General features: G+C 46.6%; 1 protein-coding gene across 2 annotated transcripts in view; it reads left to right on the top strand.

Moving 5' to 3' along the window:
* EMP2 (epithelial membrane protein 2) overlaps positions 1-24,953 on the top strand; it is a 54,704-nt gene that overhangs the window by 25,564 nt on the left and 4,187 nt on the right. For both annotated transcript variants that reach the window (XM_032258089.1, XM_032258090.1), the window contains exons 2-4: positions 11,084-11,216; positions 15,760-15,850; positions 22,426-22,572. In XM_032258089.1, coding sequence (XP_032113980.1) covers positions 11,139-11,216; positions 15,760-15,850; positions 22,426-22,572 — 316 coding nt within the window. In that variant the 5' untranslated portion in view covers positions 11,084-11,138. The remainder of the gene's footprint in view (positions 1-11,083; positions 11,217-15,759; positions 15,851-22,425; positions 22,573-24,953) is intronic.

Raw genomic sequence — 24,953 nt, 5'->3', positions numbered from 1 at the left:
AAGTGGGACAGCACCTCTACTTAGGGAAAAGCGAGGAGATGTCAGTTCTCCTTGTTATCTGAGATCAGGACAGACATTTCTGGAGCTCTGTCCTTCCTGTCAAACTACAGAACTTAAAACTCCAGCTGGGCACCGTGGCTCATGCCTGTGATCCCAGCATTTTGGGAGGCTGAGGTGGGAGGATGGCTTGAGGCCAGGAGTTTGAGACCAACCTGGGCAACCCAGCAAGACTCCATCTCTACAAAAAGTAAAATTAGGTGGACATGGTAATGTCCAGCTGTAGTCTCAGCTACTGGGGAGGCCGAGGAAGGAGGATCTCTTGAGCTCAAGGGTTCGAGGTTGCTGTGAGGTATGATTGCGCCACTGCACGGCAGCCTGGGTGACAGAGAGAGATCCTGTCACACACACAAAAAATTGAAACTTACCAAACCAGACCACAAATGTTTCACTTTGTGTGCAGAATTTCCATAATGCCACCCACACTTCCCAGTGCCTCACCCCTTCTTCTTCCTTCCTTTTCTTCCTCCTCAGCCCCACTCTCTCCAGTTCTTATGCCTGGAGGATGCTTGTTGCTGCTTGAAAAACCCATTTGCTGTTCTCCCATCCTGGTTGTAGGTTCTTTAAAAATAAATTTAAGGTGGTTCACCCTGTAATCCCAGCACTTTGGGAGGCCGAGGTGGGCAGATCATGAGGTCAGGAGTTTGAGACCAGCCTGACCAACATGGTCAAACCTCGTCTCTACTAAAAATACAAAAATTAGCTGGGCATGGTGGCACGTGCCTGTAATCCCAGCTACTCCGGAGGCTGAGGCAAGAGAATTGCTTGAACCTGGGAGGCGGAGGTTACAGTGAGCCAAAAGGAAGGAAGGAAGGAAGGAAGGAAGAGAAGAAGAAATTAATTTAAGTCTGAAGTTGTAATATCCTGTGTTCGGTATTATTTTATGTGATTATGGGTATTTCACAGAATGGGGAGTATTCAGGGCTTTAATCTGAAGATAGCTTACCATGGTACCTACAATGCACTAAATTAAGATTGGGGTATCCAGGCCATTTATTGTACTCAGTGAGATCCACCTCACCGAGTTTCTGGATACCCAGAAAAGGTGATTAATTTAGAAATTAATTTCAAAAAAGAATTGAGCCCATTCTACCACATGTGCATAATTCCTTTTAGATATTAACGAAAAACTTTATCCATAATCTAAACCAGTCTTAAAGTTATATCAGTAAAGACAGCAAGCACTTCAGCTTGGCCAACGAGCTAACAGGATGAGAAATGCAGCCACCCCTATGAAGGCTAAAGCATGTTTTTTTTTTTTTTTTTTTTTTTGGAGACCGAGTCTCACTCTGTCACCCACTCTGGAGTGCAGCAGTGTGATCTCAGCTCAATGCAACCTCTGCCTCCTGGGTTCAAGCGATTCTCATGATTCTCCTGCCTCAGCTTCCTGAGTAGCTGGGTCTATAGGCACCCGCCACCACGCCCAGATAATTTTTGTATTTTTAGTAGAGATAGGGTTTCGCCACATTGGCCAGGATGGTCTTGAACTCCTGTCCTCAAGTGATCCACCCACCTCGGCCTCCCAAAGTGCTGGGATTATAGGCATAAGCTACTGTACCCAGCCTAAAGCATGGCTCTTAATCAGGCCCTCTGTTAATTAGCCCAGTCATCTCTCAACCTTAGCGAATGGGACAGTGCAAAGAGAAGCTGCCTTCGCAGATTCCTCCTACCTGCTACAAAGCACAGTGGACACAAAGATGATTTGACACCACATTGTGCTGTCTCTCCTGATCTTAATTAAGCTGATGTGTGGTTTTCACCAGGCCTTAAGCATGTGAGTAGAAAGAGAGTTGTAGAAAAATGCCCTGTATTTGGAACTGGAAAACTAGTGAGTGGCAGTCCTGTGAATTTTGGCAAATGACCCAGAGCCATTTTAGGAGCCTTGGTTTCTCATCTGTAACATGGGGATAAGGACATCTTGCTCTGCCAGCACCGTAAGGTTGACATGAAAACTCCATGCAGGATGTGCTGTGTATTTTTCCTGATCTTTTTTTTTTTTTCCTTTACATGTGAACTTTATTCCAAAATTTCAATTCCACATTCCTTATCACTCTTTCATTGCTGTAAACATTGGCAAGGTGATCTTAATCATGACCTTTTCCTGACCTTTAATCATGACGAGTCTCGTTTTCATGTGGCATAACCCCTATGGGCACCCCTTCCTCAGGGATCTGCCTTATCACCTGCACATCTCGGGGTTATGTTGAACCCCTGTGCCCTGCCCAAGGTTAGAAGCAAATTTGCTATCTTCCCTGAAAAGTGCCACACGTGGATTGCTTGTCCTATTTGTCCTATGACAGCAGGAATTGCTGAGGCTGCACCTGGCAGACAGCAGGGAAAGGCAGAGTCAGGAGAGAGACTGCTAGCTGGAGAATGTGCACTGTGAAGAATCAGGCTAACCACAGGCTTGTAACCAAAACCATACATGCGTTGCATTTGGGATTCTGCAGCAGAAGTCTTGAAATGACTAAAAAAAAATTGGAAGGAAGTGAAGAAATTTGGAAAATGGATGGAACCACAGTGAGCAAGGAAGAAAAGATGGAAGAAAAGAAAGAAGTAAACTAGAAATGCTAGGGAAAAAGGAGTTTCAATCATAGTACACTATTTGGCTCTGTAGAGTACAATATTTATATAGCAATCATGTAAATGGCAATTGTTGATCTAAATGTAGACTGTATTGAAATGATGGAAGGAGGGATATAGGGGGGCAAATGATGATGAAAAAGAGAAACTTTTCTCTAAGCAGGAAGTTAATAATAATGTTAATCAAGAAATAGCAGTGCATGAATATTATTTGGAAATATGGAGATAAGAAGTCGAATAGAAACAGCTGAAAAGATTAAAAGTGATTGCTTCCAGGTTGCAGGATAGCAGTAAGACAAAGACTGTTTTAACCATATGCCTTTTGGTTCTATTATCTTCTTTAAAAAATCATCATTTTATGTAGAGCAAAACATTTTTAAAAGAGAAGTTCTGCAAATCATAGGACTTTAATTTCTACACAGAAATTTGAACATTTCATCCAGTTCAGTCTCCTACCTTCAGGTGGGTAAATGCCCAAACTCAGGTGGCCTTTTAGAATGTTCTGCTTGGCCCCTAAAGAAATTGAAGAAGGAAACAGACACAGTTTGTATTCCACAGCGAAAATTATGCTTCAAAGAGACAGAGCCTTTTAGGGAACATCACTGACTCTTGAAAGATTGTCATGGGCCTTCTGAGGAGTCTCCCACTGAGATAGACAGGGTGATTGGGGTAGTAGCCAGGAGACCCTGGTCTAGTCTTGAGCTTGTTTCTGCTTTGCTGTGAGATGGAGCAAGTCTTATTCCTCCCTGGTTTTCATTAATGCCCCTGGACAATAGGGCTTTGAGTTTTCCAAGGGCCTTTACGCTCTACATCTCTAGAACTGGACAATGATAGCAAACAGCTGTCAGAGGGGGAAATAGACAATAAACAACTGAGCGAATAAGATGCTTTCAGACCAAGCTAATCCTCCAAAGAAACTAAACTAGGGGGATGGGCTAGATTATGCCGGAGGGGCGTGGCTACTTTACGTGGTATGCTCAGGGGCACTTCTCTGGGGAGGTGATTTTGAATTGAGACCTAGACAGTGCCAGAGAGCCAGCTGAGGGTGAAACCGAGAGACTGCTTCGGGGAACGGAGACAAAACCAGTCCCCTTAAAGCAGCAGAGAACTGAAGCCTGCAGGCACAAGGGCGGGTATAGGGGTTAAGGTGTGGTAAGGGAAGGAGATGGATTCATATTTACTATTACATTTTTTGAAGGGAGAATAACTTTTTGTGATTGTCAAGGATTAATTCTGATGCCACCTTGGGCTCAGTGGACCAGCCTTCATCCAACACACAACCCGGGGAGCTGTTTGTTCTTTCATATCATCAGAGAGGGCAGGATGCAACATGGGTGTATGTGGTGGCAAGGAGACAGCACTACTTGGAAAAGCCCTGGGGATGGTGGAGGCTGGTCTCTACAGACCACAATTATGTTTCTTGGGGGCAACTTATGTCATGTTAGGAGTCAAAGACATAACATCAAGCCTTCTCTGCCCACCCACATAAATGCTTAAGAGTTGGTTCAATGCTTGGCTGGCTGCGGTGGCTCACTCCTGTAATCTTAGCACTCTGGGAGGCAGAGGCCGGTAGATCACCTGAGGTCAGGAGTTCAAGACCAGCCTGGTCAACATAGTGAAACCCTGTCTCTACTAAAAATACAAAAATTAGCCGTGCAAGGTGGTGCACGCCTGTAATCCCAGCTACTCAGGAGGCTGAGGCAGGAGAATCGCTTGAACTTGGGAGGTAGAGGTTGCAGTGAGCTGAGATTGTGCCATTGCACTCTAGCCTGGGCAACAGCAAGACTCCATCTCAAAAAAACAAAAAACAGTTGGTCCAGTACTTGATGCCCTCTGAAGATCAAGGCTGATGCAGTATGAACAGTGCCCAATGTACAAGGCAGTAAATTAAATTGTTTAAATTACAAGCAAAATAAATGCACGTACTCTTTGATTCAATGCCTTCACTACTAGGAATCTGCCTTTCAATATATTAATACAAGGTGTGTGCAAATAAGTGTAAGTGGAAGGATGCTCATTGGCAGTACCGTGTAGAGCAGCAGAAAGTCTGGAAGTGACCTAAATGGCTACCAGTAGGGAACTAGTTAAGTAAATTGTAGTGTAGCCGCACAGTGGAACACCAGGCAGCCATTCAAGGAATGAGGTGGATTCGTAGGCACAGGGAAAGAATGTTCCCTCAGGGGTATTATTAGAAAAGATGGTTGGAGGATGGGGCTTAGACTTGTGGCCAAAGGAGCTTGCTGGAGCTCCCAGCTCCACACTACTGTCCCCTACTAGCCCTCAGCCCCTCCAGCCAAGGAAAGTTGACTGGGGCTCAGTGGGAGCAGCCACGCCCAGGAGGAGTTGCAGGGAAGGGCAAAGCACTGCACGGGAGCCTGGAATAAATGCACTCCATCAATCCAGAAAGCGGACAGTGGCGCTTCCTCCAATCAGGAGTGAAGGAATGAGTGAGGGGTGGGACAAGAGGCCTGGAGTGTTACTCTGGTACAGCTCTCTTCAGACAGAAACGTGAAGAGTGAAGAATAAGTGTTCTCCCAATAAATGTCTCTGGAAGGAGGCACAGGAAACTGAGAAGCGTGGTTGCCTCTAAGAGGGCACTGACAGACTGGCATCGGGGATGGTGGCGCAGAAGGGAGACATATTTTGATATAGAGATGCAGGAGTAAAGGGTTATTTTTATAACCTCTTAATCGTTGGGGGATTTCCGCTACTTATGAATAACTTCCTCCAAAGCCTCAGATGAAGTCACCAGCAATGTCCTGGGTTCACAAGTCCTAAAACTGAGCTACCCCGTTTTGGTTTTTACTGGAGATCTGAATTCCAGATGTCATTACCATAAGGTACTAAGTAGAGACCTTTACTTCTCTATTTCCTTATTTTTTGAAGTGCCTAATGGTTCAAATCAACCTCTAGCTGCCTTTTTACTTACACTGGACTCAAAACCTTACCTGACTTCTCATAAAAACATATCCCTTTCTCTATAGAAGCCTGTTTCTGATGTCTGAAATGTCCAAATGAAACCATTCCCAGGGCTTAAAGCAGTACTCCCCAGACATCAGCATTTGACAACCACCCTCAGGATTTCTGCTGACAATGAGGACCACCTGTCCTTTTACTTCCATAACATTTTCCCTAAATTATTCACTTTTAAAGCTTCAATAACTTGGTTTTAAAATGATACTTTATGTCACTACTTTAAGTGATGTTTCTTCCTTATAATAAAGGACCTTAAAAATAAATGTAATGAACTCAAAATGATGTTACTAAATTTTAGCTACAGATATGGTCTAACCAAAGATCTGCTTTCTGTTTTTGTTACAAAGAAATTAGCAAGTATTAGAGACTGACTAGCACCAAACTGGGTCTTTTCCTTGGTGAACCCAGAAGGATTGGAATGGGGATTTTTTCCCCATGTGGTTCAATGTTGCTTATACCTTATCAATGCACTATTCACAATCATGCCTTATAACATTGGAATTCCATCTGTTGTGAAAGAATGAGTTAAAACCTTTTTTCTTTTTTTAAATTTTCTAGAAAGTTTTAGTTATACTTCCATATGCATTTGTGGCCCCAGTGAAGTTGGCATTTGGGCATTCCAGCTGATGTTAAAGTAACAGGGCATTCAGCATGGTACATGAGCCCTTTTCTCCCCCAGGGTCAGAAATGCATCTATTAAAAAAAAAAAAAAAAAGGAATGCATCATTTTGAGAGGCAGCAGCATATGATGGCAGCTAAGAATGATGCAGGCCTAAACAAAGGGGAGTTTGTCCTTTTTGAAAGAATTAGAAGAATCTCTAAGCTGGTTCACTGGGTCCTTCTAAGTGGTGATGCACAGTCACAGCCAGGACCTTTCAGAACTGAGTTTTGCAGACATACAGCTCCTGTCTATTGTTAATGAGTCCTACATCTCAAGGAGTGGCCCCTGTGTGAGCCCACGAGACTTGATCCATTCTATGGGGGGACATTGCAGGTGAGAATGAGCACAGTAAGAGAGGAGAGCTGGCAGTGAAAAGTGGAGGGTTTGTGTAGTCAGCGCATGTCTACTAGAGGAGGGGGAAGAGTTGGTACCAGAAAGAGGCTTTTAAAAATAATCCTATTTTGGGCCAAGCATGGTGGCTCATGTCTGTAATCCCAGCACTTTGTAGGGCTGAGGTGGGCAGATCGCCTGAGGTCAAGGGTTCGAGACCAGCCTGGCCAACATGGTGAAACCCCATCTCTGCTAAAAATACAAAAATTGGCCAGATGCGATAGCATGTGACTGTAATCCCAGCTACTGGGGAGGCTGAGGCAGGAGAATCACTTGAACCTGGGAGGCAGAGGTTGCAGTGAGCCAAGATCATGCCATTGCTCTCCAGTCTGGACAACAGAGCAAGACTCTGTCTCAATTAAAAAAAAAAAAAAAAAAGATTCTGTTTCAGAAATATCAGTGAATGCTTAAACTCTGAGTGAAAGTTGCATGAGAGATAGGATCTTTACGTTATCTCAAAATTCCTTCCCAACATGGATGGACCTTTGAAACACTATGCTGAATACAAGAAGACAGATACAAAAGGCTGCATGCTGTATGATTCCAATGATATGAAATGTCTAAAATAGACAACTCCGTAGAAACAGCACATTAGTGGTTGCTGGGGGTTGGGGGAGAGGGGAATAGGGAATAGCTGCTTATTGAGTACAGAATTTACTTTGGGGGTGATGAAATGTTCTAGAACTGGATAGTGGTGATGGATATACAGCACTGAGAATGTCTTGTGTCTCATTTATACTAATAGTAAATTTTATGTGTATTTTACCAAATATCTCCTCTACAATTTTTTTTTTTTTTGACATGGAGTCTCACTGTCACTCAGGCTGGAATGCAGTAATATACTCTCAGTTCAATACAACCTCCACCTTCTGGGTTCAAGCAGTTCTCCTGCTTCAGCCTCCCCAGTAGCTGGGATTACAGGCATAAGCCACCATGCCTGGTTAATTTTTGTGTTTTCAGTACAGATTGGATTTCACCATGTTGGCCAGGCTGGTCTCAAACTCCTGGCCTCAGGTGAACCACCCACCTCGGCCTCCCAAAGTGCTGGGATTAACAGGCATGAGGCAGCACCCCCAGCCTTACAAATTATTTTTTAATGACAAAGGGGGAAATGTACAGTGAAAGAATCTGGCAGAACACAACCCAGTGATCAAAGTTAGCATCACCATGATGAGACACACTGGCATATAGAACCTCCTGGTGGAATCCATTAAGGGATCTATTGAGGGATCTTGTGCCGTTCCTGCTAAAAAAAAGCATAACCTGAATTGAATCATGAGGAAACATCCAACACAAATTTGAGGAACATTCTACAAGATAAATGGTCAATATTGTTTTTTGTTTGTTTGTTTTGGTTTTTTGAGACAAGATTTCACCGTGTTGGCCAGGCTGGTCTCAAACTGCTGACCTCAGGTGATCCGCCCTCCTCAGCCTCCCAAAGTGCTGGGATTACAGACGTGAGCCACTGCGACCGGCTGGCCAATATTCTTAAATAATATCAGTGCCATGAAAAACAAAGACAGGCCTGAGGAAGCGTCCCAGATTAAAGGAGACCAAAGAGACCTGAAACTAACATGCAGTGTATCATCTTGGACTGGTTCCTGGGGCAGGAAAAAGAAACCCATATAGAATATTATTGGGATAACTGGAGAAATTTGACTATGGACTGTAGATATGATAGTTATATTGTATCATGTTAAATTTCTTCATTGTTATCATCATAGTGTAAGAAAATGCCCAACGGGGAGCAGTGGCTCACGCCTGTAATCCCAGCACTTTGGGAGGCTGAGGCAGGTGGATTGCCTGAGATCAGGAGTTCGAGACCAGCCTGGCCAATATAGTGAAACCCCAGCTCTACTAAAAATACAAAACTTAGCCAGGCATGGCAGTGGGCGTCTGTTATCCCAGCTACTTGGGAGGCTGAGGCAGGAGAATCACTTGAACCTGGGAGGTGGAGGTTACAGTGAGCCGAGATCGTGCCACTGCACTCCAGTCTGAGTGACAGGGTGAGACTCTGCTCCAAAAAAAAGAAAAGAAAAGAAAAAGAAAATGTTGTTTTTCAGAAATACACACGAAAACATTTAGTTATAAAGAGATATGGTTTAGGCAACTTACTCTCAAGTGGCTCAGAAAAAAATGTGTGTGTGTGCATTAATCCATTTGAGACTGGGGCTACAATTTCATCCCAGTGAACAGAAAGTCTGATTTGCACTGTACTTCAAAACATTAAACTAGAAATTAACTTTTTTCCCAAGAAATTTAGTAACTATCTGGTCACAAATGATTGTAATGAAAGAAGAATGAACTAAGTGTTGATTTTAGGAGGCTGCATCTTCCAACCAGATCATTTGATGTGACATCTTCTCTTGACATTTGAGTTTTGTTGACCAAGATGATGGTCATAAAATACTCAAAGATGTTACCAATTTTCCCAAGTATGACTTTCAGTTGTTTTATATTTAAATCATTTTTTGAGTGCTTTTTCCTCATTTATTTGGAACTTGTCCAGCTTAGACAAGTCCTCATGTCTTCATGCCCTCAGTGGCTTTTCATCTGTTCTCCCTCAACATTTTCATCAACTTTGGACAACTGGAGTTCTGTTGTAAGATTTCCAATTCAGCCGGGTGCAGTGGTTCACGTCTGTAATCCCAGCACTTTGGGAGGCTGAGGAGGGTGGATCACCTGACATCAGCAGTTCGAGACCAGCCTGGCCAACATGGTGAAACCCCGTCTCTCCTAAAAATACAAAAATTAGCCAGGAGTGGTGGCGGGTACCTGTAGTCCCAGCTACTCAGGAGTCTGAGGCATGAGAGTCACTTGAACCTGGGAGCTGGGGGTTGCAGTGAGCCGAGATCGCATTGCCACACTCCAGCCTAGGAGACAAAGCGAGACTCCATCTCAGAAAAAAAAGATTTCCAGTTTCATTTTGCGGTTGCTTCCTGTTGCATATCATTCAAACTATCTTGCCAGAGTAAAGCATTACCCTGAAATTTCAGTGGTTTAACATCCAGAGGCTTATTTCCCCAATCATAATATCTGTCCAAGGTGTGAGGCTTCAACCTACTATATGGCTGTGCCATCCCCAGCTGGGGATTCATTCACTCTCCTTAGGGAGAGTGTGGAGAACTCATACCTGCTCTCCTGTGCATCAGCCTGGAAATGGTCGTGTTAAGTGGTTCTGGCCCATTGGTTAGAATTAGTCACGAGTTCCTAACCTAACTGCAAGGGAGTCCAGAAAATGTAGTCTTTCTGTATGATCCAAGAGGGGAAAATGAAATGGCAGCTTTCTGTCACATGTTGCATTTTTGGGGGGTCCACTGTTGTTCAAATGGGAATAGATATTAAGAAGAATGGTGTCTGAGTGGGCATTTATTTTATTTTTATTTTTATTTTTTTGAAATGGGGTCTTGCTCTGTCACCCAGGCTGGAGTACAGTGGTGAGATCATGGTTTATTGCTGCCTCCACCTCCTGTGCTCAAGCAGTCCTCTGCCTTAGCTCACCAAGTATCTGGGACCACAGGTATACGCCACAACACTAGGCTAGTTTTTAAATGTTTTGTAGAGATGGAGTTTTGCTCTGTTGACCAAGCTGGCCTCAAACTTCTGGCTTAAGCCATCCTCTTGCCTTGGCCTCCCAGAGTGGTGAGATTACAGGCATGAGCCACCATCCCCAGCTGGGGATTCATTTTATATGTGGTCAGATTATCAGGAAATATTTCTGTATTGTGATCGCTTTGGCTTTGTTATGAAGTAGGGGCTCTGATCAGGAATCCTCAGACAATGAGCTTCTGGGGCATGGGGAATCAGGAACAGCATCTTAGCACACACACAGCTACTCCTTCCTGCCCAAGAGGAGTGATGCTTTTCTGAATTAGGGCTTCTAATGCGTCCTCATCCTTCTCCTCCACAAGGAATATTTGGCTTCTGGATGCAACAGCAGACAGCCCCCCTCATGCCACACTTTTGTCTAGTAAAGTCTCCAGGTGAGAAAAGATGGGGAGAACTGGTTTTGCTTTTCTGAGGCCCCATGAAATGTTGCCTTTTTTTTTTTTTTTTTTTTAAGAGACAGGGTCTTGCTTTGTTGCCCAGGCTGGAGTGCAGTGGTACCATCATGGCTCACTGTGTCCTCTACCTCCCAGACTCAAACAATCTTCCTGCCTCAGCTTCCCAAGTATCTGGGACTGCAGGTATGACTACTATGCCCAGCTAATTTTCTTTCATTGTTTTTAGAGACAGTGTCTTATTATGTTGCTCGAGCTGGTCTCAAGTTCTTGGGCTCAAGTGATCTTCCTGCCTTCTCCCAAAGTTCTGGGATTCTAGGCAGGAGCCACCACGCCCAGCTAAAAGTTGTTTATTTTTTATTGTAATTTTGTTTTGTCATTGACAGATTTTGAATTTCTTTCTTACCCTCTTCAGCACATCCTGCTCTGGGATTTAAACGTGACCCCTCTCCTCGGCCTGCCCTGTGAAAATGTTGGTGCTTCTTGCTTTCATCATTGCCTTCCACATCACCTCCGCAACCTTGCTGTTCATCGCCACTATTGACAATGTAAGTCTGCTTTCCTGCCACTCATGCAGAACCCCGGGTCTTGGAGTTAATAGAATTGGGTCGTATTGGTCTATTCTCATGCTGCCTATAAAGGCATTCCAGAGACTGGGTACTTTATAAAGAAAATGAGATCTAATGGACTTACAGTTCCACGTAGTTGGTGGGGGGGGGGTGCTTACAATCATGGCAGAAGACGAAGGAGGAGCAAAGACATGTCTTACATGGCGGCAGGCAAGAGACTTTGTGCAGGGAAGCTGCCCTTTATAAAACCATCAGCTCTTGTGAGACTTATTCACTACCATGAAGACAGTATGGGAAAAACCCGCCCCTGTGATTCAGTTACCTCCCACCGGATCTCTCTCATGACATGGGAATTATGGGAACTACAATTCGAGATTTGGGTGGGGCCACAGCCAAAGCATATCACAGATTGAGAACCCTGCCAAGGTGATCACGATTTGGGGTTGTCCTCCCTGTGAAGGCATGACCAATCTTCTGAGCTAACACCTCAGGACTCTTGACCTAAATGTGAAGGCTCAGGGCATCCCATGTTCAGGCTTTGGTGGCAGGTCCTGGCAGGCAGGGGTGTTTGTCCTCCCATCCATGATTCTTCCATAGAGCCTGGCTCTAGGAAGCCCTTTGAGGACATTGTGTGACTTCAGCTTTCCTCTAGATCAGCGTTCTCAACCTGGTCACTATTGTCATTTTGGGCTGGATAATCCTTTGTTAATGGGGGCCTCCCTGTGTATTGTAGGAAGTTCAGCAACATCTCTGGCCTTATCCGCTAGATGCAGTAGCACCCTCGCTCCTGGTTACGACAATCCAAAATGTCTTCAGACATTGCCAAATGTCCCATGGAGAATAAAATCACCCTCTGTTGAGGACAGCTTCCCTAGATGTCCCAGGTGACCCATTCCAGGTGGCCTCTGCCCCAACCCTTGATATCTCCTTACCAACAAGGGTCCCTTGCTGCTAGTCCACCCAGCCATGTCCTCCCCAGCAGAGCTCAGGCCTGGAACTTTCCAGACTCTACCTATGCTCCTATGAAAAATTTAACATTTTCCTTTAGTATCCAGCTTGCAGCCATATGGCAGGAATGTATTGGACAAATAAATAACCTATTGTCATAGATTAATATCCCTCTAAGCAGGGAGTGATATTAGGGAAACTTCTTTTTATTTTTTTATTTTTGAGACAGAGTTTCACTCTTTCACCCAGGCTAGAGTGCAATGGCGTGATCTTGGCTCACTGCAACTTCCATCCCTCGGGTTCAAATGATCCTCCTGGCTCAGACTCCCGAGTAGCTGCGATTATAGGCATGCTCCATTACACCCAGCTAATTTTAGTATTTTTAGTAGAGATGAGGTTTCTCCATATTGGCCAGGCTGGTCTCGAACTCCAGACCTCAGGTGATTCTCTCACCTCGGCCTCCCAAAGTGCTGGGATTACAGGCGTGAGCCACTACGCCTGGCCTAGGGAAGCTTCTTAACAGAGCTTCTCTATGGCCTATATACCAATCTAAAGAGCTGGCTTCCGTTCTGCTCATTGTAGACTGCAGAGATAATTAAAGGGCAGAAACATTGCTCAGAAAGCCGAAAAGTGCACCGTAAGAGTGGTCATGAACTCTGCCTACATATGTGGCTCCTGTTGATGAATCATCATGATAGTAATAACATAAACGATAACACCTGTCACTTAGTGATCACTATGTCCAGGGCTCATATAAGCCCTTTTATGGATGTCATCTCATGTGATCCTCATACCAGGCAGGGGACCAGCATCTCCTTGCACTGGGTTATAGGTGAAGGAACTAAGCCTCAGGGCAGGCACTTGGCAGAGTTTACAGTGTAGTAAGCAGCAGAGCCAGGATTTGAGCCATTCCAGAGGCTACTGGTCCTAGAGCCTGTCAGGATAGATGAGTGCGGCCATTGCATTTGGGTTCTGGAGCTTCTTGCTGAGCTGCTGTAAGTGGCGTGGGCAGGGACCACATTGATGCCGTGGATTATAGCAGTGGTCCCCAATCTTTTTGGCACCAGGGACCAGTTTCATGGAAGACAGTTTTTCCATGGAGGGGGGAAGGGGACATTGCAGGAGGATGGTTTCAGGATGATTCAGGTGCATTCCATTTATTGTACACTTTATTATTATTGTTACCTTTTTTTTTTTTTTTTGAGATGGAGTTTTGCTCTGTTACCCGAGCTGGAGTGCAATGGCGCAATCTTGGCTCACTACAACCTCTGCCTCCTGGGTTCAGGCGATTCTCCTGCCTCAGCCTTCTGCTGCGTGGCCTGGTTCCTAACAGGCACGTGCCACCATGCTCAGCTAATTTTTTGTATTTTTAGTAGAAACGGGGTTTCACCATGTTGGCCAGGCTGCTCTCAAACTTCTGACCCCAGGTGATCCGCCCGCCTCGGCCTCCCAACGTGCTGGGATTACAGACATGAGCCACTGCGCCTGGCCACTTTATTGTTACTACATTGTAATGTATGATGAAATAATGATACAGCTTGTCATAATGTGGAATCAGTGCAGCCCTAAGCTTGTTTTTCTGGACTAGGCAGTCCCATGTGGGGGTGATAGGTGACAGTGACAGATCATCAGGCATTAGATTCTCACAAGGAGCGTGCAACCTAGTACCTGGCATACACAGTTCACCATAAGGCTGACACTCCTGTAAGAACCTATTATCCCTGCTGACCTGCCAGGAGGCAGAGCTCAGGTGGTGATGTGAGTGATGGGGAGGAGCTGTAAATACAGATGAAGCTTCCTCTGCTGGCTGCTCACCTCCTGCTGCGTGGCCTGGTTCCTAACAGGCCACAGAGCGGTACCAGTCCATGGCCCATGGGTTGGGGACCCCTGGATTATAGTATTTGGACTCACCATTCCCAGAGCTTACTGTGAAATAAATGGGACCCAAAGTTCTTTCCAAATCTCCTTTTTCTATTTCTTCCCATCTAGTCCTTTGGGATCCTGAAAAGACCCCAGACAGTGGAAAGGATAGACAGACATTAGGGGCAGGAAAACCATTGCCTTAGTGAATCCTATCCAGCACCGTCAGGGCATGGACATTATCATGGCGCATTCTGAGAAGACGCAGGTGGACTTTTTGTCCATCAATGAGCCTGAGGGTATTCATTATGAGTTTGGAATTGTGGCTGGGCGCGGTGGCTCACATCTATAATCCCAGCACTTTGGGAGGCTGAGACGGGTGTATCAGAAGGTCAGGAGTTCAAGACCAGCTTGCCCGGACATCATGGCAGGCGCCTGTAATCGCAGCTACTTGGGAAGCTGAGGCAGGAGAATTGCTTGAACTCAGGAGTCGGAGATTGCAGTGAGCCAAGATCACGATACTGCACTCCAGCCTGGGAGACACAGTAGGACTGTCTCCAAAAAAAAAAAGAGTTTGGAATTGTGCTTGGCATTATGGCTGGCGCACAGTGGGAGCTCAGGGAATATTGACTGGATGGATGGGTATGGGGAGTCTAGTCTGGGCGACTGGAAAGTAGAAGGAAGGCCATCTTGGGCAGTTGGGGCATGGCAGCAGCCACCAAAGCACAGAAGGAAATGAAAGCTTTGGGCTGAAGACAGGAGAATCCTGTCTCGTCATCCCATCCATTGCAGTGTTTGTTTGTTTGTTTAAACAGGGTCTGTCTCTGTCACCCAGGCTGGAGTACAGTGTTGCGATCACAGCTCCCTGCAGCCGCTACTGCCCAGGCTCAGGCGATCCTCCCACCTCAGACTCCTGAGTAGCTGGGACTACAGTCACACACCACCACACTTGACTAATTTTTTGTATTTTTTTGTAGAGATGGATTGCCCTAGCTGGTCTCAAACTCCTGGGCTCAAGCAATCCTCCCGCCCTGGCCTCCCAAAGTGCTGAGATTACAGGCGTGAGCCACTGTGCCTGGCCCTGTCTGCTATTATTTCCACTAATTCAGCATCATCTTTTCATTCATTCTCTCTGAGGGCCTGGACCACCTCTTGTCCTTTGGCAGACATTAGCAGGGCATCATCTGAAGCTGGTTAGAAATGTAGAATCCCAGCTGGGCGCATTGGCTCCTGCTTGTAATTCCAGCACTGTGGGAGGCTGAGTCAGGCAGATCACCTGAGGTCAGGAGTTCAAGACTAGCCTGAAAATATGGTGAAACCCTGGCTCTACAAAAAATACAAAAATTAGCCAGGCATGGTGGTGTATACCTGTAGTCCCAAGTACTCAGGAGGCTGAGGGGGGTGGATTGTTTGATCCCAAGAGATGGAGGCTGCATTGAGCCAAGACTGCACCACTGCCCTCCAGCCTGGGCAACAGAGCGACACTGTCTCAAAAAAAAAACAAACCAAAAAACGAAAAGAAAGAAATGCAGAATCCTAGGCCCCACCCCAGACCTCCTGAGTCAGTCTGCAGTAAAACAAGCTCCCCAGGCGATTCTCACGTGCGCTGCGGTTTGAGAATCCCAGAAGCCCACCATGCCTCATGCCTAATTAGGAGTCAGTGTTTGCATCACTAATGGACAGCCTTTCTCTCTGTTTTCATTTTGTGTTATAGGCCTGGTGGGTAGGAGATGGGTTTTCTGCAGATGTCTGGAGAATATGTACCAACACCACGAATTGTACAGTAATCAATGACAGCTTTCAAGGTGAGTATGAATGAAGGAAGCTGACTGAGAAGCACTGAGTGAGGAAGGAACGTTCCGGAGTTAGGCTTCAGGTTCTCCGACCCCACACCCTCTCCCCCCCTTGCTGGAGGGTGCCTGGCCACGTTTGCTTGGTGTGTGCCAGAGCAAAGGACAGCACAAGCTGGAGGTGGGAGGGGTGTAGAGAAGCCGAGACTGGAGTGGGACCAAGTCCGCTAAGTTGGGCCTCATCCCTTCTCTGTCTCTTGGAAACACAGTTTCCCTTCCTCATCGTTTCTCCAGCTTCCGCTGTCATCTAGAATTTTCCCTACCCTCCTTTTTTTATCCAAGCCTCACCTCTAAATAGGCTCAGAGACCATAATTTACTCTCCAATCGCTTTTTCCCCTCCAGCGGTAAGAAATCTGAGATCTGGCGGGGTGCAGTGGCTCATGCCTGTAATCCCAGCATTTTGGGAGACAGAAGTGGGTGAATCACCTGAGGTCAGCAGTTTGAGACCAGCCTGACCAATATGGCAAAACCCTGTCTCTACTAAAAATACAAAAAATTAGCTGAGTGTGGTGGTGCATGCCTGTAATCCCAGCTACTGGAGAGGCTGAAGCAGAAGAATTGCCTGAACCCAGGAGGCAGAGATTGCGGTGAGATCGTGCCGATGTACTCCAACCTGGGTGAGAGTGAAACTGTCTCAAAAAAAAAAAAATTCCAAGATCTGGCTTCTGTTCTTAGGAACAAGCCATGTGGCCTCACATTGGGCTGGTCAATTTCAGCATCCTCAGCCATAGAACAGAAGTAATGATGCCCTTGCTGTGCCTACCTCTTCAGTGAGCTAAAATACGTGAAAAGGCCTTGAAATACAGAAAATCCATTCAAAAACATGCTGGCCACTGTCTTCCATTATGAAGCGAATGGTTCTGTTTTTCCTCATAGAACTAATGGAATAGGTACTTTGGGATCCCAGTTGCCTGATAAAATACAGTATACACAGTTAAATTAGAGATTTCAGATAAACAGTAAGTACTGTATTTAGTATGACTAAATACCAAATCTTCTTTTATTTTTTTTTGAGACAGAGTCTCGCTCTGTCACCCAGGCTGGAGTGCAGTGGTGCGATCTTGGCTCACTGCAGTCTCCGTCTCCCGGTTTCAAGTGATTCTCCTGTCTCAGGCTCCCAAGTAGCTGGGATTACAGGCGTACACCACCATACCCAGCTAATTTTTGTATTTCTAGTAGAGATGGGCCCTACAAGATTTTGTATTTTTAGGGGTTTCACCATGTTGGTCAGGCTGGCCTCTTAACTGTTGACCTCAGGTGATCCACCCACCTCAGCCTCCGAAAGTGCTGGGATTACAGGCATGAGCGACCATGCTTGGCCTGACTGTGCCCTGAGTATTACTATAACATGGTACATGTTTATATTAAAAATTACTTTTTTTTGTTGGTTGATGGGGAGGTTAGTCTTTTTTTTTTTTTTTTGAAACAAGGTCTCTTTCTTTTACCTAGGCTGGAGTGCAGTGGTGCCATCATGACTCACTGCAGCCTTGACCTCCTGGGCTCAAGTGGTCCTCCCATCTCAGCCTCTCAAGTAGCTGGGACTACAGGCACTCACCAAATTGCTCCACTAATTTTTGTAATTTTTGTAGAGATGGAGTTTCACCATGTTGTCCCCAGGCTGGTCTTGAACTCCTGGGCTCAAGCGATCTGCCTACCTCAGCCTCCCAAAGTACTGGGATTACAGATGTGAGCCACCGTACCTGGCCTAAAAATTATTTGTTGCTATTAGATATTGATTTACTGAGCACCCTGTCTTTTTTGTTTTGGTTTGTTTGCCAAATCTGACAATCCTGTTAGGGGGCAAAGGAGCCTATGCCCTGGGTCCCAGATTCCCACCACACTCAGTAACAATACCCATATTCATCATAAAAGCAACAAAAATACCAGTAGAAGTCACCGTTTACTTAAAGTTTGCTGTGAGGCATGTCTAAGTCCTTTACATACATGATCTCATAGCTCTGTCAGGCAGGGACCATAGGCCCCATTTTAAAATGGGGGAACTGAGGCATAGAGCAGTTAAGTTACCCAAGGCCACATAGCCAGGAGTGAATGATGTAGGCAGAGGATTCCAGTCTAGATGTGACCAACTCTAAAGCCTGTGCCTGTAAGCACGGAACAGCATCGGTCTCCCTTCCGTCTCAGTCTGTTCATCGGTCATGCTAACCTCTGGCCCTGGGACAGCCGTCCTTCCCTGTGCTCTGCAAGCCCCAGCTGTCGCCAGTGTGCGAGGCCAGCTGGGAGGGCTTGCTGGACTCTGTGGCTGTGTTTCCCAGCCTCTGTGTTCTGCATCTTCCACATGGGATTATTTACTTATTTTTCCTTAAAACAGTCTGGTGAACCACTGGCCAAATTCAGTCCAGGGCCTATTTTTGTTTGGCCCAGGAGCTAAGGACAGTTTTTACATTTTTAAAAGTTGTATAAACACACACACACACACACACACACACACCCCTAAAAACAAAACAAAAAGAACATTTGACAAGAGACCAAAACCTAAAATATTCACTGTCTATCCTTCTACTGAAAAAGGTTGTCAACTTTTTTTACTTTAAAAAGCTTACTTTTAAAATAGCCCACTTTCTGTACATAAATCTACTGTGTTTATTTATGTAGTAGAGACAGGGTCTTGCTATGTTGCCCAGGCTGGTCTCGCATGCCTGGCCTCAAGTGATCCTCCCACCTTGGCCTCCCAAAGTGCTTAGATTTATAGGCAAGAGCCACTGTGCCTGCCCATAAGTCTTATTTTATTTTATTTTATTTTTCGAATCAGGGTCTCGCTTTGTCACCCTGGCTGGAGTACATTGGTGCATTCATGGCTCACTGTAACCTCTGCCCCCCAGGTTCAAGTGATCCTCCCACCTCAGCCTCCTGAGTAGCTGGGACTACAGGTGTGTGCCACCACACCCAGCTAATTTTTTGGTATTTTCTGTAGAGACAGGGTTTCACCATGTTGCCCAAGCTGGTCTTAAACTCTTGAGCTCAAGCGATTCACCTGCCTCGTCCTCCTAAACCATAAGTCTATTTTAAAGAGAACTTCACGTCCCTCCCATGAGTGATAAACTACTATCACTTGCCTTTTAAAAGAAGGGAAGCTTTCTGAAAATACTAGATTGAAAGCCCAATGATGTTATTACAGTCTAGTCAGACACACTTCCCTCCTGAAGCCTCCTGAAGCTTCTTGTCCTTTCCATGTTAAAAAACAAACAACCTAAAATACCTAGATATTAGCAGGTGTTTTAAAGCACTAAAGCAGCCGGTGGAGAAGGACCTCCTTGAGATCCTTAGAGGAAGTGGACAACTCCTCTTTGAGGTCCTTAGAGGAATTTATTTATTTATTTATTTATTTATTATTTATTTGAGATGGAGTCTCACTCTGTCACCTACGCTGGGATGCAGTGGTGCCATCTCTGCTCATTGCAGCCTCCGCTTCCTGGGCTCAAGCTATCCTCCCGCCTCAATGTCCTGAGTAGCCAGGATTAGAGTTGTGTGCCGCGCCAGGCTAATTTTTGTATTTTTATTAGAGACGGGGTTTTTCCATGTTGGCCAGGCTGGTCTCAAACTCTTGACCCTTAGGTGATCCACTCACCTTTGCCTCCCAAAGTGCTGGGATTACAGGCATGAGCCACTGCGCCCACCCCTTAGAGAATTTAAACAGAGCAAAGTGAGCATCCCTTTCGTTCAGTGAGTTTTTGTGGTTTCCCGTCCTCATTGGGTTCCACACACACTGATCTCAGGGGCTGCCTTGTGGGCACATCCTGCACCCCCTCCCAGCTTTGAGAAACCCTGTTCTAGAAACATATATTCATCCTTTCCCCTAAAGACATGTTTTTCCCGTTTGCCCCATCATGGGTCACTTGTTGCTGAAAATACAGATTCCTGGTCCCCACTCCAGGGCAATGGTAGCAGAATCTCCAGGGGGAGAGGCTTGGGAATCTGTATTTTTAATAAGCAATCCCAAGCGATCCCTGGGACTGGGCAGGTTTGGGAAGTACTCCTGTAAGCCAGAGGGTCACCATTTGATCCCACATTGGAATTTCCTCTGTGGCTTTACAAAGCCCTGATGCCTGGTCTCCATGCCCGACATTCTGATGTATTTCATCTCAGGAGAGCGTGCTGGGTTTGTTTTCTTTCTCTCTCTCTCCCTTCCTCCCTCCCTTCCTCCCTCCCTCCCTCCCTTCCTTCCTTCCTTCCTTCCTTCCTTCCTTCCTTCCTTTTCATTCCTCTTTCTCTCTTTCTCTCTTTCTTTTCTTTCTTTTTCTTTTTTAATGGAGTTATAATTTACAAACAAGGAAATGCAGGCTTCTTAAGGGCTCAGTTTGATGGGTTTTGACAATTGTATAAATACCCATGTAACCACCATCCAAAAGATGACAGAGAACACTCCTAGCTCTCCAGAAAGTTCCTTGGGCCCCCTTCCACACAGTTGCCACTGCCTTCTGCCCCGATGGCAACCACTTCTGACTTCTGTCACTATCACTCACTTCCACCTGTTCCTGGGCTTCATAGGAATGGGGTCATGTGCTGTGTGTGATATAGGGGAGCCGGTCTGACTTCCTTTTCTCCCCATAAGGAATTGGAGGAGAGGGTAGATGTTCTCCAAGTAACCATGATGTGCAGCCAGGATGAGTTAAATCCACGCCTCTAAATGTTTCATTAAGCACTTACAGATTGTGTTCGCTCCAATGAGTTTTCAGGTAAAACTGCAAAATTAAAAAAAAAAAAGTAAAAGGAAAGTGTGTCCTTAGATTTTCTGTGCTGCGTGAACACTGTTCCCTCTCCTTGTCTTTTGGCCTCATCCTGGAGGTAACATTCAACCTTCAGCTCTTTTTTTTTTTTTTTTTGAGTTGGAGTTTCGCTCTTGTTGCCCAAGCCGGAGTGCAATGGGGCGCGGTCTTGGCTCACCACAACCTCCGCCTCCTGGGTTTAGGCAGCTCTTTTGTCTCAGCCTCCCAAGTAGGTGGGGTTACAGGTATGTGCCACCACGCCCGGCTAATTTTGTATTTTTAGTAGGGATAGGGTTTCTCCGTGTTGGTCAGGCTGGTCTCGAACTTCCGACCTCAGGTGATCCACCTGCCTCAGCCTTCCAAAGTGCTGGGATTACAGGTATGAACCACCATGCCCCGCCCAACATTCAGCTCTTAAACAGGACTCCCACCTTGCCTACACCATCTAAACCCCCTTACATAGATGAGTTCTCCCTCCCTTCCCAGCCCAGTGAGGGAGGAGCTATTAGTGTCCCCATTTTAGAATTCAAGATCAGCGTGAGCAACATAGGGAGACTGTCCCTACAAAAATTTTCTTTAATTAGCCAGACATGCCTGTATTCCCAGCTACACAGGAGGCTGAGGCAAGAGGATCACTTGAGCCCAAGAGTTCAAGGCTGCAATGAGCTATGATTGTGCCACTGTACTCCAGCCTGGGTGTTAGAGTGAGACTTTGTCTCAAAAAAAAAAAAAGTATTCCCATTTTACAGGTGATGAAACTGAGGCCCATGAAGGTGGCTGTAACCCATGTGCAGGACGCTTTCCCTACACCACATAGCTTTCTACACATAGCTTCACTGTGACCTGCCCCCAGGTGACACCCTCCACCCCACACCTCCCTTCTCCACTGAAACTTCTCTGTACTGAGCCCCAAACCCTCACACCCCAGTCTGTGTTAAGGCTGACCTGAAAGAAAGGAGCTCTCCTCCTCTTCGTAGGTAGTGACCATTAAGATCACTTATTTGATTAAGATCAGCCTCTGAAATCTGCAGGCTACTATGGAGTCTGCAGAGCACTTCCACAAGGTCACTCGGTCTCATGAGCCCCAGGTCTGTGAGAATCCCTCTCTAAAATGTGGACCCCTAAGGCCCCATCCTGAGTTCTTGAGTCAGAATCTACCACGTTGGAACCTGGGATTAGTACTTGAAAAGAATCCCCTGGTCAGGCGCGGTGGCTCACGCCTGTAATCCCAGCACTTTGCGAGGCCAAGGAGGGTGGATCACGAGGTCAGGAGATTGAGACCATCCTGGCCAACACGATGAAACCCCTTTTCTACTAAAAATATAAAAATTAGCTGAGCGTGGTGGCGCGTGTCTGTAATCCCAGCTGCTCGGGAGGCTGAGGCAGGAGAATAGCTTGAACCAGGGAGTTGGAGGTTGCGGTGAGCTGAGATTACACCACTGCACTCAAGTCTGGCAACAGAGTGAGACTCCATCTCAGAAAAAAAAAAAAAATGCTCTGTTCATGACTCAAGCATTTGAAGGCCGTGACCCAGACCAGGAAGAATGCAGAGCAGGTGGTCCTCTCGCTCTGTCTTCCAAATAAGGGTGTCGAGGGTTGTCCTGTCAAACGGACCCTGTAGGTGAGGGGCAGGAGCCTGGAAGACTCTTTGCCTTCCCTTGTGCTCACACCATGTAGATGCCAGCCTGAACCCCTGCCTGTCTGCCTCCTGCCACCCCCATTCTGGAGCTGCTGGGGTCACTGTGCACCCTGCAGTGCCGGCTGGCCAAGGTCCTCAGTCCTGCGCCCCCGCCCTTTTCCCGCAGAGTACTCCACGCTGCAGGCGGTGCAGGCCACCATGATCCTCTCCACCATTCTCTGCTGTATCGCCTTCTTCATCTTCTTGCTCCAGCTCTTCCGCCTGAAGCAGGGAGAGAGGTTTGTGCTAACCTCCATCATCCAGCTAATGTCATGTAAGTAAGTCGACCGGCTTCCCTAACGAGGGGCTTTCTGGAGTAAGCACTCCTTCCCAGCCACCAGGAGGAGGGAGGATTTGGAAAGGAGAAATTGGCAGCCGTGCAGTGCTGTGTGCTTACCTATATGTGTGTGTGCACGTGCATGCCGTACTGCAGTGGGACGTTTTATATGCGGGAGTTTGGATTTAGTTGGGAGTCCAGGGAAGGCGTCCTGAAGACCTGAAGCCAGAGGATCTGTAGGGTGAGTACAAGTTGCTGTCCACAGTGTTCTGTCTCAGTACAGAGAGGAGGGAATAGCGTCCTGGGTGGAGGGAACAGCATGACGGAAGCCCTGTGATGCGAGGGGTGGAGAGCTGCCCAGTGGGGCTGCAGCGCAGTGGGAAGTGGGAAATGAGCCAGAAGAGCAGGCAGGGCCACACCCCATGGAGTCTTGCAGGTCTTAGAAAGGATTTGGGGTCTTTGTCCTAAGCTGATGGGAAGCCATCAACAGGTTTCAGGCCTGTGCTGGCTGCAGGGGCTAAAGAGATGAACACGGCACTGCCTCCGTCCTAGAGGAACTCAGAGGAAGCAGAGGTCTCGGAGCCTTTTTTTTCTGCTTAGGAATTTTGGCAAGGCTGAAGTCAGATCAGAAGTAAGAAGCCAAGCATGATCATTTGTTGTTTCTCAGTGATGATTTAAAGTGTTCTGATCACAAAAGGCAGAAGTCCCTTGTAGGGTGCTTTTCAATCAGGAGTTAACAGGTGGCTTAATGAAGGCAAGTAATCTGGGTGTCAGAGCCAGCTTAGGCTGCTTGGCTGTCACCACCATAACTGCCACCTCCGTGCAGCCCTCCACTTCACAGGCGAGGGTCAAGTCCAAACCTGCCATGCCCTCAGGATGACCCTGAGATGAGTCATCAGCGCGGTGCAGTGACAACTTGTTCTAGTTTGCCTGGGAACATCTGTTTTAAACCAAAAAGTCCTGGCCAGGCGCAGGAGCATTTTGGGAGGCCGATGCAGGAGGACTGCTTGAGCCCGGGAGTTCAAGACCAGCCTGGGCAACATAGTGAGAAAAAAAAAAATTAGCCATGCATGGAGGAGCACAACTGTAGACCCAGCTACTCAGGAGACTGGAGTGGGAGGTCATCTGAGCCTGAGAGGTGGAGGCTGCAATGAGCTGTGGGGTGCTGTACCATTTGTATAAGTCCATTCTCACACGCTGATAAAGACTTACCTGAGACTGGGTCATTTGCAAAGGAAAGGGGCTTAATGGACTCATACTTCCACATGGCTGGGGAGGGTTCACAGTCATGGTGGAAGACAGAGGAAGAACCAAGGGACTTCTTCCACAGTGGTAGAGAGAGTGTGTGCAGGGGAAATGCCCTTTATAAAACCCTCCCATCTCGTGAGACTTATTCACTTCCACGAGAACAGTCTGGGGGAACCACCAGCCCCATGATCCAATTATCTCCCCTGGCCCTGCCCTTGACATGTGGGCATTATTACAATTCAAGGCGAGATTTGGGTGGGGACACAGCCAAACCGTATCACCACTGCATCCCAGCCTGGGGGATAGAATGAGACTCTGTTTCAAAAAATAAAGTAAAATAAACGGAAAGTCTCGCATCCTAGGAAACCCCAGTCCAGGGCAAAGTTGGGGGGCTGGTCACACTCAGCGTTCTCTCCCGTTGGGACATCTTAACTGGACATCCGGATACCACCCTTCTAGGTACAGGCAGAGAATGAAAGTGTTTTCAAGTGCAAAAGACTCCAGAGGGTCACTTATCTTGAGACCCCTCCTCCCCCGCCCCGCCAAGTCCACCACAGCCCTTCTGGGGACTTTTCTAAAGTGCAGACTCCCAAGGCCCCAGCCTGCCCTCTTGAATCAGTCTGCAGGGTTAGAGCCTGGGGATTTGTACTCTTGTCCCTGAGCCAAGCATTGGGGAACAATAACCCAGACCAAATGAGGCCTAAGGGAGAATGTGACCTTCCCGAGGACCCCGGGCGAGGTAGCGAGGAGGTGCCTGATCCCCCTCCTTTACTGTCTCTGTATCTGCCAGTTAGAGGCATGAACCCTCCACCCTCACCGACCCCACTAAAGGCAATTGAATCCTGTCATTTAAGTTGTGGGGAGCAAGGGGGCTTAGGCAGTTACTAACTGAAGTCTTTTCTTTTTTCTTTTTTACTTTCTTTCCCTTTCTCTCTCTCTCTCTCTCCTCTTTTTTTTTTTTTTTTTGAGACGGAGTTTCGCTCTTGTTACCCAGGCTGGAGTGCAATGGCGCGATCTCAGCTCACCGCAACCTCCGCCTCCCGGGTTCAGGCAATTCTCCTGCCTCAGCCTCCTGAGTAGCTGGGATTACAGGCACGTGCCACCATGCCCAGCTAATTTTTTGTATTTTT

This window comes from Sapajus apella, unplaced genomic scaffold (assembly GCF_009761245.1).
Source record: "Sapajus apella isolate SASKATOON/1434 unplaced genomic scaffold, GSC_monkey_1.0 scaffold99, whole genome shotgun sequence".
Classification (NCBI taxonomy): Eukaryota; Metazoa; Chordata; class Mammalia; order Primates; family Cebidae; genus Sapajus; species Sapajus apella.
The sequence above is the reverse complement of the archived record's forward strand: the minus strand, read 5'-3'. Positions and strand labels throughout refer to the sequence as shown.